The sequence below is a fragment of the Arachis ipaensis genome, chromosome B3, assembly GCF_059453495.1.
Source record: "Arachis ipaensis isolate K30076 ecotype BB chromosome B3, ASM5945349v1, whole genome shotgun sequence".
NCBI lineage: Eukaryota > Viridiplantae > Streptophyta > Magnoliopsida > Fabales > Fabaceae > Arachis > Arachis ipaensis.
Genome location: NC_142438.1, coordinates 138,040,349 through 138,057,447, shown reverse-complemented (window position 1 = coordinate 138,057,447; position 17,099 = coordinate 138,040,349). Strand labels below are relative to the sequence as shown.

At 32.6% G+C, this 17,099-nt stretch overlaps 2 protein-coding genes across 3 annotated transcripts; both read right to left on the bottom strand.

Moving 5' to 3' along the window:
- Positions 1-2,021: 2,021 nt before the first annotated feature.
- On the bottom strand, positions 2,022-6,071 carry LOC107633836 (potassium transporter 6-like). Of its 2 annotated transcripts, XM_088508317.1 has the most exons (9): positions 5,959-6,071; positions 5,098-5,187; positions 4,494-4,989; positions 4,191-4,244; positions 3,836-4,096; positions 3,681-3,733; positions 3,485-3,608; positions 3,145-3,399; positions 2,022-3,066 (listed from the first exon to the last, which is right to left on the bottom strand). In XM_088508317.1, exons 2-9 carry the CDS (start codon positions 5,134-5,136, stop codon positions 2,072-2,074), a joined length of 2,277 nt encoding a protein of 758 aa, XP_088364443.1. In that variant the 5' UTR covers positions 5,137-5,187; positions 5,959-6,071; the 3' UTR covers positions 2,022-2,071. The 2 variants fall into 2 exon arrangements, with proteins under 2 accessions (XP_088364443.1, XP_088364442.1); XM_088508316.1 differs by lacking the exon at positions 5,959-6,071 and having other exon boundaries at positions 5,098-5,311.
- Positions 6,072-9,354: 3,283 nt separating this feature from the next.
- On the bottom strand, positions 9,355-14,633 carry LOC107631460 (putative potassium transporter 12). The gene is made up of 9 exons (XM_016334917.3): positions 13,949-14,633; positions 12,982-13,210; positions 12,634-12,882; positions 12,299-12,349; positions 11,865-12,125; positions 11,574-11,626; positions 11,270-11,384; positions 10,884-11,138; positions 9,355-10,645 (listed from the first exon to the last, which is right to left on the bottom strand). The coding sequence occupies exons 1-9, from the start codon at positions 14,228-14,230 to the stop codon at positions 9,576-9,578; spliced, it is 2,565 nt and encodes an 854-aa protein (XP_016190403.1). The 5' UTR covers positions 14,231-14,633; the 3' UTR covers positions 9,355-9,575.
- Positions 14,634-17,099: the final 2,466 nt, after the last annotated feature.

Here is a 17,099-nt window from a genome sequence, read left to right as displayed (position 1 = left end):
CTGGCCAGCTTTTCTATCACATTTTTAAGGTCATAACAATCGTTTGTGGAGTGCCCATATATCTTATGGTACTCACAGTAATCACCGCGGCTCCCCCCTCTTTTATTTTTGATGGGCCTGGGGGGAGGCAGCCTTTCAGTGTTGCAAATTTCTCTGTATACATCCACTACAGGAACTTTTAGAGGAGTATAAGAGTGATATTTTCTTGGCCTATCGAGGCCGGGTTCTTCCTTTTTCTTGGCTTCCCTCTCCCTCTCTTTTGTTGAGGGAGGGTGACCAGGTCGCCCACTCAGGTCTCTTAGCTTAGCATTTTTCTCCATGTTGATGTATTTTTCAGCTCTCTGCTGTACATCACATAAGGAGGTGGGGTGTCTTTTGGATATGGACTGTGAGAAGGGACCTTCTCTAAGCCCATTGACTAGCCCCATGATGACTGCTTCGGTGGGCAGGTCTTGAATCTCCAAACATGCTTTGTTGAACCTTTCCATATAGGCTCGTAAGGACTCCCCGACCTCCTATTTTATTCCCAGGAGACTCGGTGCATGTTTTACTTTGTCTTTCTGGATAGAGAACCTCATCAAGAATTTCCTTGAGAGGTCTTCAAAACTGGTAATCGACCTCGGAGGGAGGCTGTCGAACCACTTCATCGCTGCTTTTGACAAAGTTGTCGGAAAAGCTTTGCATCGCGTGGCATCGGAAGCGTCAGCCAAATACATCCGACTTTTAAAGTTGCTCAGATGATGCTTTGGATTAGTGGTTCCGTCGTAGAGGTCCATATCGGGGCTTCTAAAGTTTCTCGAAACTTTTGCCCTCATTATGTCCTCGCTAAAAGGATCTTTCTCCCCTAAGGGCGAATCTTCTCTACCGTCGTGGGAGTTCTGACCTTTGAGGGAGGATTCTAACTTTAAGAGTTTTCTTTCTAACTCTTTTCGTCGCTCCATCTCCTCTTTTAGGTTCTTTTCAGTTTTCTTTTGTCATTCCCGTTCCTGTTCTAGCTGCTCGAGGCGACTGTGGACTAATCCCATGAGCTCAATTGCGTGGGATGGTCCTTCTTTTTCTGATTCGCGCCCCTCCGAAGAATTTACCTTCGGGTTTTTGATTCCGGAGGTGCCTTCCCTGTGTTGATCATTGGCCTCCTGGTGAAGGGTCTGGTCGGCCTCATTGTTTCCAGTGTTCAGATTCTCTTGTTCAGAATCTGTCTCCACATGACCCTCTTCAGGGGATCTATCCGCCATCACTGGTTGATCTCTCGGGTCCCCGGCAACGGCGCCAATGTTACGGTGGGTAACCGGAGATTAATGGGCTGGATGGCGTTGGTTGGCCCAAATGTATGAAGGAGGTGGCTTTCGAGTGGATCTGCTACTCGGCGTTCCTCCGTCCGACGTGTACACGTGAAAGAATGGGGGGTGGTACCTGCAAGGACACTCCGATGCCTAAGTTAGCAAGAGTGTGAGCAGGTTTAGAGAGTATTGGAACTTTTTTATACCGAATGGTGTCAGTGTATTTATAGTGGTGAGCCAATAACCACCGCTAAAGTAGTGCCACCTTTTTAGGTGGATAACCGTTCCCATATCTTAGGAAGGTTAAGATATGGCTCTCTGAAGTGGTTAGAGAGTTTCTAGGGGCAGTTACTCATTCGAATGAGTGTTATCTGCCAGCTAACCCTCGTATCCGACTTCTTTGGAGCAGGTCGTGTTTAGTACCGACTTCTTGGGATGAAGGCTGGTACTGGGTGAAGGCCAACCCTTTGGGTTGGGCTTCTTTGCTTGGATCCTGTACCATTATTATTGGGCCAGAATATGAACAATTTCTTTTCTTAAAAAATTAACTAATATAAAATCAAAATCTTTAGGAATTTAATTGTCACTTTACTCTCTAAATAATTTTCATTTTAAACATTGGGCTCGAACTAAAAAAAAGGGTGTGGCATTATACTGACAAGTAAATCCCATTACTATGCTCAGTATTTTCAAAGCTTAGTGATTGTATGAGTTGCATATACTTTCCTCTAAAGCTAGGGATATAAACATGTACAAATATATATATATAAGATAATAATACATGAAGTTTATTAAACATAGTACATCATGGAAACCTCTAAAGCTGATGCATGAGGTACACTATGTACATAGGAGGGTGCTCTGCTATTTTTCCTTAACAATTCATAACCAAAATTAACCAACAATTTTTTCAAAGTGCTGGAACCTGGTTTGGCTCTCATGTATGAATGTCCTATAATGTATGCCACCCCAGCTTCCCTAGCTTCCATTAGATCCTTCAACTCCTCCATTGCATCACTCTCCATCTTCTGCTTCTCCGGCACAATAAACCGTACCTTTTTCTTTTGTCCCTTTCCATTCTCATCACTCATAATAATGTGATGAGTAGAACTAGAACATGTGCCTACAACTGCCATCACATCATGATGATCATCCTTCTCAGCCTCATTGCTTGAGTTCCCGGTTCTTATGAACTCAGCTATGCTGCATACAAGGTCTTTCTCGAACTCATCGTCGTCTTTGTGGATGTCACGGTATCCATATCGGACGATACACCGGTAGATTCTGAAGTTTCTTGGCCCTACTCTGCCTACTAGAAACCGCTCCTGGGGTCTAACATGTGGAATTGGAACATGCTTGATGCAGAGGAACACCAGCACTTGGTGGAAAGCGGGTAAATTGGTTACAAAGTGTGAGAATATTGCTGGAATGCCGGAAACTAGCTCTGTGTGAACAACCCCAATGCCGCGAACTCGGACAAAGCCTAAGCTTGGTCCGAGGCTCAGTAGCCAGTTCACTGAAACCTTGTTTTGGACATCCAATTCATACTTCTTTAGAGTTCCATAGTGCCAGCTATACATTACTGAAAGAAACACAACTGACATAACAATTGGTACCCATGCTCCTTCAAAGAATTTCATAATGGAAGCTGAGAAGAACACAGCCTCAATTGTTCCGAAGAAAACAACAAAGGCCAGTGCTAGCAAAACATTCTGGTTCCAGCACAGTATAATTACCAGTGACATCAAGCAGGTTGTTACCAGCATTACTGAGATAACAGCCAAACCTGTCATGAGTTTAGTTGTTATGAGTTTAGTTCGCTTCTTTTTCTAAAAGCTTAAGCTGACAGGAGAAGGCACGTTACCTGATGCATTGCCGAGACGCCTTATGTCTCCGAAACCAATAGTTACAGCCAAACACATCAGCATCAGTAGCCAATTTATCTCAGGGATGTAAACTTGGCCATGAATCTTTGAAGATGTGTGAACCACTTTAACCCTTGGGAAGCAGTTTAGTGCTGAGCATTGCTTGATAATTGAGAAAGTTCCTGTGATGATGGATTGGCTGCCAACAACTGCGGCTAGTATTGCTATCACCACAACAGGCCACCTCAACTTCCCTGCAAAAACACAAGAAACTGAGACTGACTTCCACTCTCTTCTTCTTCTTCTTCAGAATGAAAACACTTGTGTTGTGTTACCTACCTGGGACAGATACATAGAACCCAAACTCATACTCGTGTTTGATGTCGTGATGTCTCGAAAAATATGCAGCTTGTCCCATGTATGCTAGAGTTAAGCATGGATAAACCACAGCAGTGAAGGCAATCTACACAATTACAAATGTATCAAACTTTGAATGAAGGTTGTACAGAAAAATATGATGGTAAGGTAGACATACCTTGATGGATAATGGTGAAAAGTGTCCAAGATCAGCAAACATGGCCTCTGATCCTGTCAAAGTTGAAAGAGTGCGTTAGAGCACAAAATAGAAAAGAAACTAACCTGTTATGCATAGTAATACTTCAAAAATCTGCATGAAGAAAAGAAACTAACCTGTTATGCATAGTAAAATTCCACCAAGGGACATCCACCCTGCTGTCTTTGTTTTCTTTATGAACTGGAAAACATAATATGGGGAGAGTGCTTTGTATACATGAGGGTTCCAGTAGTAAATGTTGTATATGCCGATGGCGGCGATGCAGAGAAGCCATGTAAGAACTATGGGGGCGAAGATGAAGCCAACCCTGTGTGTACCATAACGTTGAAGTGCAAACAAGCCTATCAATATCAAACATGCAGCTGGAACTTCTACATCTGCAAATTACCAAAGGCAATTTATAAAGTAACAACACAAATCCGTTATCATTCTTGAGAAATTGAGACCATAAGTAAATGATGATGAACTCACATCTGTGGTGCTCCTTGGACACTGAAAGCTCAAGGCCAGACACAGCTGAGAAAACTGCATTCAATTCACGAAACCACTCATTCCAAAAACTTAATCTGGCCGGAGAAAAAATTATTAATGGTTATATCTTTAACACTTCCTTTCAAACAAAAATCTCTTCTGGGTTTGTTTGATTTACCATGTAATGAAACCACTTATCCCAAAAACTTAAGTTGATAGGAGAAAGCAATATTACACACTTACACCCCCCAAAATTTTCAATTTCTGATTCCCAAAAATAAAAAGAAAACTTGTCATAGTTACCAGAAATAGCAGGTTTAAGCACCCCAACACCAACGACCATGCAAGTTCCAATGAGAGCAAGAACCAACAGAACACTCTGCAAGAACTTGTGCTTCTCCAAGGTGTTCTTCACCCTACAGTTAAGGCTTCTCTCCGGCACATCGGCGCCAAAGCAGCGGCTACTCCGGTACTCGGAGAGCTCCTCATCCTCCAGCTGGCAATTATGGAATGATCGAAGCCTGGCATGGCGGCAGAGCAAAGAGTAGAGTGCAAATGTGCCTCCTTCACCATTGTCATCAGCTCTAAGCACTATGAACACATACTTAACAAGAGTAACCAATGTTAAAGTCCAGAACACCAAAGACAGAACACCAAAAATCTCTTCATTGGTGTCAGTGTGACCAATGTCTTCAGAGAATGTGTTTCTGTACACAAAGAGTGGTGAAGTGCTTATTTCACCATACACCACTCCAAGGCTCTGATATGCCAGTGTCAGAACTGATCTCCATGATTCTTTCTGCTTCAAAGTTCAAACAAACAAACATGCTTGTTATACACTACTAATAACATTCTTCAAATTAAAAAAAAAAAAAAAACTTGAACTTGTTTTAGGGTGCCCAATTACCTTATTAGAGTTATGAAAAATCCTACTTTCCAGATCCATGATATGTAGTCTTACAAATCTAAAAGAGGCATCGCATTGTTCTTCTTCTAACTGAGTTTAAAAGGTCAAAAGAATTAAAGAAGGCCCCAGTATCAAGTACTTTGGAAAAATCGATGTATATATATAGGTATATACATAAAATTGAGATAATTTGATCTTAATATTAATCTCTCACTCTCTCCTATTTGTTTTAAACTTATTCTGTTTAAATTATATTTCTACGAATTTTCAATTATTAATTTATAACATTTTTTATTATTTAAATAAAAAATAATAAATAAAAAAGTAAATTCAGAACATCTAACAAGAAGATAATATATGTAAAATAATTAAAAAAAATGTAGCAGAATAATTTTACAGGCAAAAGAAAAAGCTGTCTTGTTTATAGTATTTGAGTTAATATTATTGTTTTGTGTAGGAAGGTACTTTCCAGATCCATGATTCGAATTTGAGGGTTCAAATTGCAGAGTGCATGTGTTTCAAGAATAAGGAAGGAAGATACATAGGAAACATCATTCTGAATATTTTAATATTAATTAATATTATGGATTGGAAAAAGAAAAACACACAAATTATCTAAGCTTAGATGACCAGCCACCACCATCCTTGTTCTGTTCCTCTACATTGGTTGGACAGGACAACCATTAATTTATATACATATCAACATATGCTTCCATAATAATCAACATTTATTCCAATAATCAACATTGGAAAAAGTTAGATGACTCTATAAAATATTTTTACATGTCGAAATTAAACTTGGGACTTTAAGCATAGCAGGTAGTTAGATAAACTCTACACGCAGTTAAAATAATTACTTACCTTTCAAGTTAATAACCGTTCGTTATTCTCCATTTTTTTACTGACTTAAATATTAGAATTCTCTCATGTACACTTTATCTCACTTTATTTCGTTTGTTTTTTAGAAATATTTTCATTCAGAATGACTTTTATATCAAGTAGATTCAAATTGCTTGGATCATATTTATTATTTAGGTGTATGTAGAGTTTATGACGTCATTTTCTCTTTAATTGCTGATATAATCATATTCTGTAGCGGAGTTCCTCCGTTGCCAATATTGTTGGCTGGTCCAAGCTTAGCGTTTTTCAAACCTAATTAAAATGCATATTTCAGCAAAGAAAATTTGACATTGCAAGTTTGCAACGATAAACACTATTTAATATTAATAACTATTTATTTATGATTGATACACACTGGATCAGAATTCAGAAGAGAAGAGGTGCAAAGATTGGACTCAACAAACACCAAGTTTATAATTAGAAAGGATCATACTAACATTATTTCAGGTTTATCTTTCACACGCCCACTTATATATATGTAATACATAAAAAATTAAAAATATATAAAGCTTTTTATTAAATAAAATTAAGCAAAAAAAAATATATAGTGATTATTAGTATAAATATTTTATGACATAATTTTCAAACTTCTAAATTTATAGATTTATGTCATTACAAAAGCTATTAGATTGTTTAATATTCCTTTGTAACATTATTAGAACACTATCTTTAAATATTTGTTTGTGTGAAAAGAACCATAATAACTTTGTTATTCAATAATTTATTTTACTAAAAAATAAATTATTATCCTTTGAATTGGTAAACACATTTTTCTCTAATTTCTTATACTATTTTAATCGGCAAAGTTTCCATTAAAAAAAAAACAAACGATCACACTACTATTTTATAATAATAATATATATATATATGTGTGTGTGTTCTATTTTAATAATGTGAGTGGTTATTGTTATTTTTAATTTTTTTATTATATTAGTAAATAATCTTTAAAATTAAAATAGAGAAAAGATAATTAAATAAAACAAATTAAAACAATCTTTAAAGTTATATTTTACTCTAAAATCTACGTGAAAAATTAGTTTTGACTAAAACAATTAAAACAAAATCAATTCATTTATTTCAGTCAAATCAAATAATTATTATAATTAATTAGTTTCATTAATATGGTCAAACAAAATATTATATAATTTGATATTTATCTCAATTAAATTAAATAAATAATTAATTATAATATTTTTAAAAATATTAATCAAAATACATAAGATAAAAAATTAATATAAATTAAAATAAAATTAATTTATTTATTTTAATTAAATTAAATAATTAATATAATTGATTAGTTATAATTAATGTAGTCAAATAAAATAATAAATAATTTAATATTTATTTTAATCAAATTAAATAAATAAATAATTAATTAATACGTTTATATAAATCAAAAAATATTTTTAAAAATATGTCATGTCAATTATATTATTAATTGAAAAAATTTGCTTTGAATAATATATGATAGATAGATAATAAATAATAGAATACTAAGGAAGTGGTAAAATAACTTTTATTTGGTGATATTCTTATTAAACCATAGTATAAAAGACAGTGTTAATTTAATGTCTCCGATTATCATTCCATTTGATGTCTATATTTTTGTAGAGTCTAATTAATATGTATTTTTAGAATATATGAAATTTTATAAAAAAAAATTAATTAACAAAAAATAAATATATTAAAATTTAAAATTTTTATATTTTTAATAAAAAAATTTTATTTATAATTTTAATATGTACCTAAAAACACAAAATAGATAACTAAACTAAGATATACATCTATTAATTAATTATGATTTAATATTTAAGGGTAAAGTATATTTTTTGTCCCTGAAATTTAGTAAAAATTTCAAAAATATCCTTAAGTTTTATTTTGTTTCAATTTTGTCCTAAAAGTTTTCGATTTGCATCAAATATACTCTTAGCGGCTAAATTTTCAAAAAAATTAAGACCAATCTAACAATAATGCATGAAAACTATGCTTGATTTGCTTGTGTTGAGAGTTGTTCTTATAAAATTGTTGTTGAATTAGTCTTAAATTTTTGAAAAATATGTCGTTCGGGGTATATTTGATGCAAATCGAAAACTTTTAGGACAAAATTGAAACAAAATAAAACTTAGAGGTATTTTTGAAACTTTTGTAAAACTTCAAGGACAAAAAATATACTTTACCCTTATTTTTTAAAATAACTTGTCACGTACACCAATCAATTATTAACACTAAACAAAATCTAAAAATTTGTTGAAGCTGGATCAAATGTTAGGCCAGATCAAATCAAATAGTATTTAGTATATCTATATGCATAATTGCATATGTTATTATGTTGTGTGGTCAGCATTCAATGTAACACAAGATCTTCCATGTTTCCTTGTGTTGCTATTCTGTCGACCTATATTAATATAATTAATTATACACTTATTTAATCACATTTATATTCGCAGTTTTATAAGCTTTTTCTATAGGCTGCTTCCATTCTACTGCATCGTTGATCTATTAAATAATAATTTTTTATTATTAAATATAATTATTGTATTTCTTTTTCCTTCTTTGAAAAAAAAAAATACTTGAGCATACTAACTATAAGACAATTTCATACTTGGGTTATTTTTTGAACAATAATCTGAATTTTGATTACACCGATAGTTAGTTATTTTTTAATAAACACTTTATATTGCAGATTGAAAAAAAATACTTCCGATCCTTGATACATGTAATTTTTTGACATTAAACACCTACAACTAAAACAATTATTTTCCAATTTAATTTTAGAATTTAATTTTATAGAAAAAGAAAATATACAAAATTTCACATTAAAAATAGACAGATAACAAGTGCCCCTTTTTTTTCTTATCCTTTTTGTTCCCCACCAACCCTATTCTTATTTATACACACTGACACTAACTTGAATGTGGTTTTCATAAAAAATTCTTGGTTCAACTTCAGATGAATTATGAGAAATGGGGCACAAGACCCAAGACCAAGTTCATAGGGTAAATACATCCCTTTCTTCATGAACATTTGCAGACAAAGGGACCAAATTATTCGGGGAGTTTCCCTATCTTGTTCCAATATTTTTCCCACAAAATTTTATCTATTATTAAAACAAAAGTTTTAAAGATAATGCTTCAGTATATAATACTCAATAACTGTATATGATTTTTATTTAAAATAATAAAATTGATTTTTAATTAAAATGATAAATTATGATGTTTAATCAATAGTTGATTGATGTTAGCCCCTATTTTGGCCAAAATGAAAGAAGAATCAAATTTTTACATCATCATTATTATTATTATTATTATTATTTCATGTTTTGGAGCTATGGACTAGTACAAGCATCTCTAAAGAAGATTTGAACAAGAATATGAGTCTTCTCTCATAAATTACAGATTCTGAAACAATTTCAATTTCAGACATAAATCTAACTTGTGTACACAAAATTACAAGGCAACACATAGAATGAAAACTTCATCAGCAATCACCATTGACAGAGAAGAAAAGAAGAATAGGAAAAATACCAAACAACATTGCACTTGACAATTATCAGAAAGAACCAGCAAGGATCATGAGTCTCAGACCATATATGTCATCCCAACTTGAATGATATTGGTGTGAGGGACTTTCATGTTCGCCGTGCCGCCTCTGCAGTTCTTCCTAAGAAATCCATAGAAATAGTTTATCACTAACTTCTTAAAGAAGAAAGAGTTCTTCTTTGCCCTCACATCTCCATGTCCAAGCAAATAGGTGCATCCTGATTCCATTGCTTCTCTTAGGGCCGAGAGCTCATACTCGAGACCAGGATCTTCGGCCGAAGATGACATATAACTGGAAGGTAATGCTAATGGCAATGCTAATGATGCAGCTTCCTTAGAGGTAGAAGTAGTTCCTTCTCCTTCTAAATTTTGACCTTGCATAAGTGGAATCCGAAGCTCCTCTGTATCAGGATGATGTTCAGTATCCATTGATTTCACTGACACATTATCCGTTTCTTCGGTTAATGCACCCTCCAATTCTAAGGCAGCTTCTTGAGCTTCCCTTCTCAAGAATTTCTCAAGGCTCTCAATGAGAAGTTGCTCGAATGCGTGGTGATCTTCTTTCCTTACATCTTTGTAACCATACCTTGCAACACACCGGAACATATGGTAATCTTTCGGGCAAACTCTTCGAAACAGAAACCTTTCCTCCTGAGGAACCACAGGGATTGGAACATATTTAATGCAGACAAAAACTATGGTAGAGTGAATAGCAGGAAGGCTTAGCAAGAACTGCAAGAAAATGGAGGGAATGCCTTGGACAAGCTCATTATATAACAATCCAATTCCGGGAACTCTTAGTGTTCCAAGATTGGAGCCAAGATCAAGCATCAAGTCTGATGAGACTTTCTCTCTGACTTCGCTCCGGTACTTCAATACACTGCCATAGTTCCACGTGTACATCACGGAGAGGAAGAAAGTAGCAAAGGCAAGAGGAAGCCAGCCGCCTTCAAAGAGCTTCGAGAGGACAGCAGACATGTAAATCAGCTCCACGGAACCAAATAGTAATGGGAAACACAGCGCCAAAAACAGATTAGTCTGCCAAATCAGAAGCATTACAAGTGTCACCAAGGCAGTGCTAACCATCATGACACCAACTTCAGCAATGCCTGCAACAATTACATGAGATGCATTAGCACAGATTAACCACAAATTTTCTTCAGCATAACATATTATATAAATATCATTTGGTTACTTTTAGTATTTGTTGAGTATTTGATACTATCCATTGCATAAAAGATGCTGATAACAGTGATACTACAAAATTATGAATCCCATGATCAAGCTAAAAAAAAGAAAAGAAAAAGATAGAAGATTCCTAGAGAATAGAAGCAGGGAACACTTTACCATATGCATTTGCAATATCAGTAGTGCTTTGGAAGATTGAAACAACAATTATGCACATGATCATTAGAAACCAGTTCATTACAGGGATGTAAATTTGTCCCATGAACTTTCTCGAGGTATGAATTATCTTGAGCCTGGGGAAGCATCCTAAAGCCATAGATTGCTTTACACACGAAAATGTAGCCGATATCATTGCTTGACTGGCAATCATAGCAGCTAGTGTGGCTACAACAAACACTGGCCAGAAGAGACTTTCTGTTGCACACACAAAGTACAAACAACAGGTACAAGATGATTACTACACTTGAAATAAAAATCAATTTTCCACCCAAAAAGTACAGTGATTTTGTGTGCATAGAAGCAGTAATCATTTCATTGAATATCACCTGGAACAGAATCATAGAATATCCTTGAATAAGAATGGGGATTCTTCATCAAATAAGCAGCTTGGCCCATATAAGCTAGGAGGAGACAAGGAAATACCACACTAGTGAAAGCAATCTGTATAAGCATGAGACTCAGTTAAGTACAAAACAACAAACTAAGCCTTGTTTCACCTCAGATCAGGTGACGCCACAATGTTCTATCATAATCATATTCGTTTTAATTATGTTCAAACTATGAAACATGCGATGATGCAAACTTAAATGCTTCACTTTTCAAAACCAAACAATTAAAGGATTCACAAACCTGTATTGCTGGTACAGAAAAATGACCCAGGTCTGCAAACATTGCTTCTGCACCTGTGGTGAGGACAAACATACATCAATTATGTTCTTAATGAATGAATTATTAACTTCCAAGTCCTGTAAAAGTTTCGTGGTATTTTCCATCATGTTCAGTTTAATGCAATATATCGCAGCATGCGAAAATAATGAAAAGAAATGCAAACTTGCTATTGACTAAAATGTTCTTTAAAGAACTAAACTTACTAGACAAACAAAAGAAAAAAAAGGTATAAAATAAATAAATAATATATACCTGTAATACACAAAACACAACCACCAAGAGCTGACCATGCAGCTTTGCCATTTTTATTGAAGAAATAATATACATAAGCTGGATTGATAGCTCTCAGAACCGTAACATCATAATTAAATATGTTATATAGTCCAATAGAACCCAGAGAAAAGAACCATAAAGCAAGAACTGGAGCAAACATGAAACCCACTTTACTGGTACCAAACTGTTGGATGCTGAACAAAGCTACTAGGACTGCAATTGAAACACCAACCAAAGCACCTGCAAGTAAGAACAGAAAACAAATATCTGACCCTTTTTGTGCAAAATGCTAATCTCTGCATCCATAGTTCCATAAGCGAAAACATGTTTTCTCAAGATAGATTGTTATATTTCTACTATTGCTTTTCTACTTCCAATTAAGACTACTAGAAAGAAGAGGAAAGTATACTCACCTGTACCAAATCCTTTTACTTGACCTTGTAGACCACTTATGGCAGACATTACTGCAACAGAAAAACATACCATGAATATTCTTAAGTTAGAACAAAGCATAGCTTCTCTCAACATCAGTCTTAATAAGACACAAAGAATTGTAAATGTTCCGAGAAAGAGGTGGGATGGTATGTTGACTACTAATAGGAACAGCAGGAGAAAACTGCAAATTCAACTAGTTCAGCTCAAAGATAAGTTGTTACAGTCACACCTCAAGTTATCATTTGATCATCATATGATGGAAACAAAGAATTTGCAACAGGGTTTCATGACAAAAATTTGATTTTACATGTACCTGATATTGCTGGGGTTAGAATACCATCTCCAATAATCATGGAAGTTCCCAACAAAACCAAAACCAACAAAATATTTTTCAAAGTTGCTCTTCTTTCCAAGGTCTCCTTTATTTTCAAAGCCCTTTCTAGCTCTGGAGTAGGCAGTTTGAGCTTAAAACTAGATATGTGCTCGTCAGCTTGTTGACGATTTGGTAGCATATTCACATTTGCATACCTACAAATCAGCGAGTATAGCGCAAACGTTCCTCCTATAATTTAACAATCATAAGAGGATTACAATAAAATACAAGTGTGGAATGAAAAGATTACAGAAGTGAATTATTCTGAGTGGGAAAGAGAATACTAACCTTCTCCATTATCATTTGCTTTGAGCACTATAAAAACATACTTGGCTAGTGGAACAAGAGCTATTGTGTACATTACCAATGATAAAGCCCCCAAGACATCAACATCTGATTCAATTGGAACCTTGCTGAAGACATCAGAAAAAACGTATAGAGGACTCGTTCCCATATCGCCATATACAACACCAAGAGTCTTAAATGCTAATAGAAGGGTGGGCCAAAGGGTCATATCCTGATTTACATAAGTAGAATAGATTATAAAGAGTGAGGTAGCTCTATTTCAGGACACTTTTCAAACATTTTGTGTGTGATGATTACAAGTATTTCGTTAATATACAAGACCATGCAACATTGTACATCCAAATAGGATCCCCCTCCCCTATTGAGCATAGAGTCATACTTGCTCTCCCAATTAGTGTTCTCTCCAAAAATGTTTCTCCGAGGCCTTAGCATGGCTTTACTGCTACATCAACACCCTTCTTTGTCTTGTGCATTTTTTTTATCTTTCAATACAACAATACTAATGGGTCATATAATCCCATGCCAATGATAACCGGTGAGAATATTCACTTTAGCAGGTAAAGTGGAAGATTTTTCCAGTTGGATCAATAAAATGAATTGAGTTCCATTTTTAATTTTATTGATCTAATAGTAAAAAACCCTGGTACTTTAGAGGACCTAAATTCTATGATAACCTCTTTCAATGTGCAAAGAACCTTAAAATAATATAATTGGTGCCTTTTTCCTTCACAAACTACAGGCATAAAGTACAGTGAAATACCTAGAGAACAAGCTCAAAAACTAATCTGGAACAAGTTGTTTTCAATATGTACAATTAATAAAATTTAATTAGATCTAAAGCACTAATATCATTATAGCACTAAGTAGTTCTTGTTTCCAAGAGCTTGTAAGAAGAAATGAAAACTGAGAATTATACACTGACAACAATAGTAAAATAATAATAATATACCTTAGTGTGGTGACCATGAGCTCCACCAATTTCCATGGCTTCAACATCAAAGGAATCAACCCTTTTGGGCTTCTTAACAAGCCTTCTCCTAATTGTTGTTCCATACCCTTCTCTACCATCACTATCATGGAGCCTTGACCATGGAGGAACCTCATCCCAATCCACCACTTCACTGCCATCAACCCACCTTGAAGATTCACTGCTCCCACCACTGCTGTTGCTCCCTTTCCTTGCCAACAACCTCACACTCCCACTACTCTCCTCAATCCTATCCACCTTCATTCTTCAAGCACCACACAAACCAACAACAGAGAAAGAACTTAAAAACCCAGATACCAAATTGGATCAGCTTCTGAAAGTGTGAAACTTTATCAGCAGATTTTCATGATTTTTCAGGAAAAAGTTCATTTTTTTTTTCCTGGGTAGTGTTGAATCATATAGGACTGTGTCTGTGTAGTACACTGCAGACCCTAACTGCTGTTACAGTTGAAACATCAGAAGAGCCAGTTTGGCCCCCAAAGTGACACATTACAATTTACAAGTCATCAATCAATGGATCAAGATAATTCATTTTTGGGTGCATATAAATTTTTATTTTATTTTCTTCAATATTTAGTTTGATGTCAACTTAATTTCCCCTCTTGTTAATTAATTAGGCATGGATATTGTTGATTACTTAATTGATTAATTGTTTTCACCAAAATAAGTATATTGAGTTAACAACTTCACATGACAAAGTCTGCAAGAGAGAGAGTGTCATCTTTGTCGTTATTATTGATGAATACAAACTTATGGAATAAATTATGATTGCTTTTTTATATATTATTATTAAAAGAAAGCAACTAAACAAGTACTGGCTATTATCATATTAATTAAGACGTTAAAAATAAAAAGCAACCCAATAATACACTAATAATACAACTAAAAAAATTAAATAAATTCAATTAGGCATCTTGCCAAAATTAATATATTTTTAAACTCTTCAGATGCTCAATTTGATATTTGTATTTATCTATAGCTATAAATTATCTATAAAAAGTTCTCGGTTTATAATGAAAATAAAACTCAGATATTTGTGAAAATCAAATACGGTTAATGTGCAATGGTGCTTACATTTGTCTTCTTGTTTGAACGCTTGACCATTGAGCTTGCATAATTATGAAGCAGATGGAACATGTACCAAACAACAGCGACACTACCGTGAGTCCGTGAAGTGTCCCCACAACAATTTCATTTTCCTGGTATTCTATTAATTTAAATTTAACGGGATAATCTTGATCAATTGTTAATATAATGCGTACGCCAATGCAAAGATTATAACTTATTCATGCCTTACTTTTATATGTTTCTGAACTTACAAATTAGTTTTTATATATATTTTTTTAATTTTATTTTACTTACATAGGTTACGATAGAAATGGCAATCGGACAGGACAGGACGAGGACGGAAGGCGTCTCTTTACTTTCTGTCTCTGTTCACAGATTTTTTGTTTTTACTTCGATTTTTATCAGAGGAAAATATTGTGGAGGCTACTTAGATAAAGACGCGTAAAACGTCTTTTTTTAAAGATGTTTTCATGTTGTGTTTTAATTGGTTTCTATATAATTTATTCGGTGTTCCTCATCACATATTATTAAATTCCTTAAAAGATTGTCTTTCCAAAAACAATAAAAAATATTTAATTTAGACTAAAACAAAAAAGGTAAAGATTAACTATTAGATTTTTTTAAAAGATTATTTACATAAAAAAATATATCACATTCATCAATATATATATATAAAACAAGCTCTTAAAATTTTTATAAATAAAAAAATAATTAATTTTTATTCGTATAATATATAAAACAATTACTATATTATTAATATATTATAGATTAAAGTTTACTAATTTAAATTTTGTTTTTATTTTTAATATAAGCATTAGAAATAAATAAATTTTTTATAACAAGATGTAATGTAACAAAATATATATAATATTAATTAGTTTTTAAAAAATTCTGAAAAGATGATTTTTTCTAATAAAGTATTATTAAAAAATTAACATTATAAAAACTAATTTCAACCAATATGATATAATAGGTTATTAAATATATTTAATACAAAACACATTGAATATAAATTTTTATTGAGTTTAAATTTTAAATAATTTTTAATTGAATTTCAAATATTTTATTTTAAAGAGTTAGAATATTTTAACATCATTTTTTTCGTATCTTTTTAATTGAGTCTTTGATTTTTTAAATTATAAACCTTATTTATAATTAAGAGTAATATTTTAACACCATCAATTAGTCACACATATAAAAATACAAGAATAATTCTATTGTCATAATTATAATCTAACTTTATAAGCAATACAATACAATGAAACTATATATAAATAATATAACTAAATTTTTTTTATATCTATAGTCACATTTCATAAATGATATAATTAAATTATATTTATGTTTATAATTAAAATATGAATAAAAATACAAAAAATTATCAAGATAGTTAATTTTTTTCGTTCATAATTTTTTTATTATTTTTGTTGTGAAAAGTTTAATTATTTTAATAATTAATTATTTTTTAAAAAAGATAATTGAATAACACAAAAAAGTCTTATTAAGAGTAATTTATTTATATATGATTAAAAAATAATTGAATAATTATATACGGTAAAAAATTAATATTATTAAAAAATAAAAATAAAATTTATTTTAAAATTAAAAATAAAGTTTATTTAAAAATAAAATTAAAAATCATGTTTTTTTTTCTTTTTTTTCAAAATTTATCTACGAGTAATTCTATAAATATTTTATGATGAATAAAATATTAAACTCGTACTAAAATTTATTCTAATAAAATTTATTTTTATTCTACTAAACGTGAAATAAACTATTGAAAAGAATTTTGTTTCCTCCATTAGAGAAGAATGATAAACTTTCATACTTCTATTATGTTATGGCAATAATTTGGCCTATTATTTTTTAATGTACATAATAATAATAATAATAATAATAATAATAATAATAATAATAATAATAATAATAATAAAGTATATCACAGTAAAAAAGGAAGCACGTCACCAAATAATTTATCATCCGAATTATATATGAATCAAATTGATAATACGAGGGCTAACACTACAAAAATCAATAATAAGAT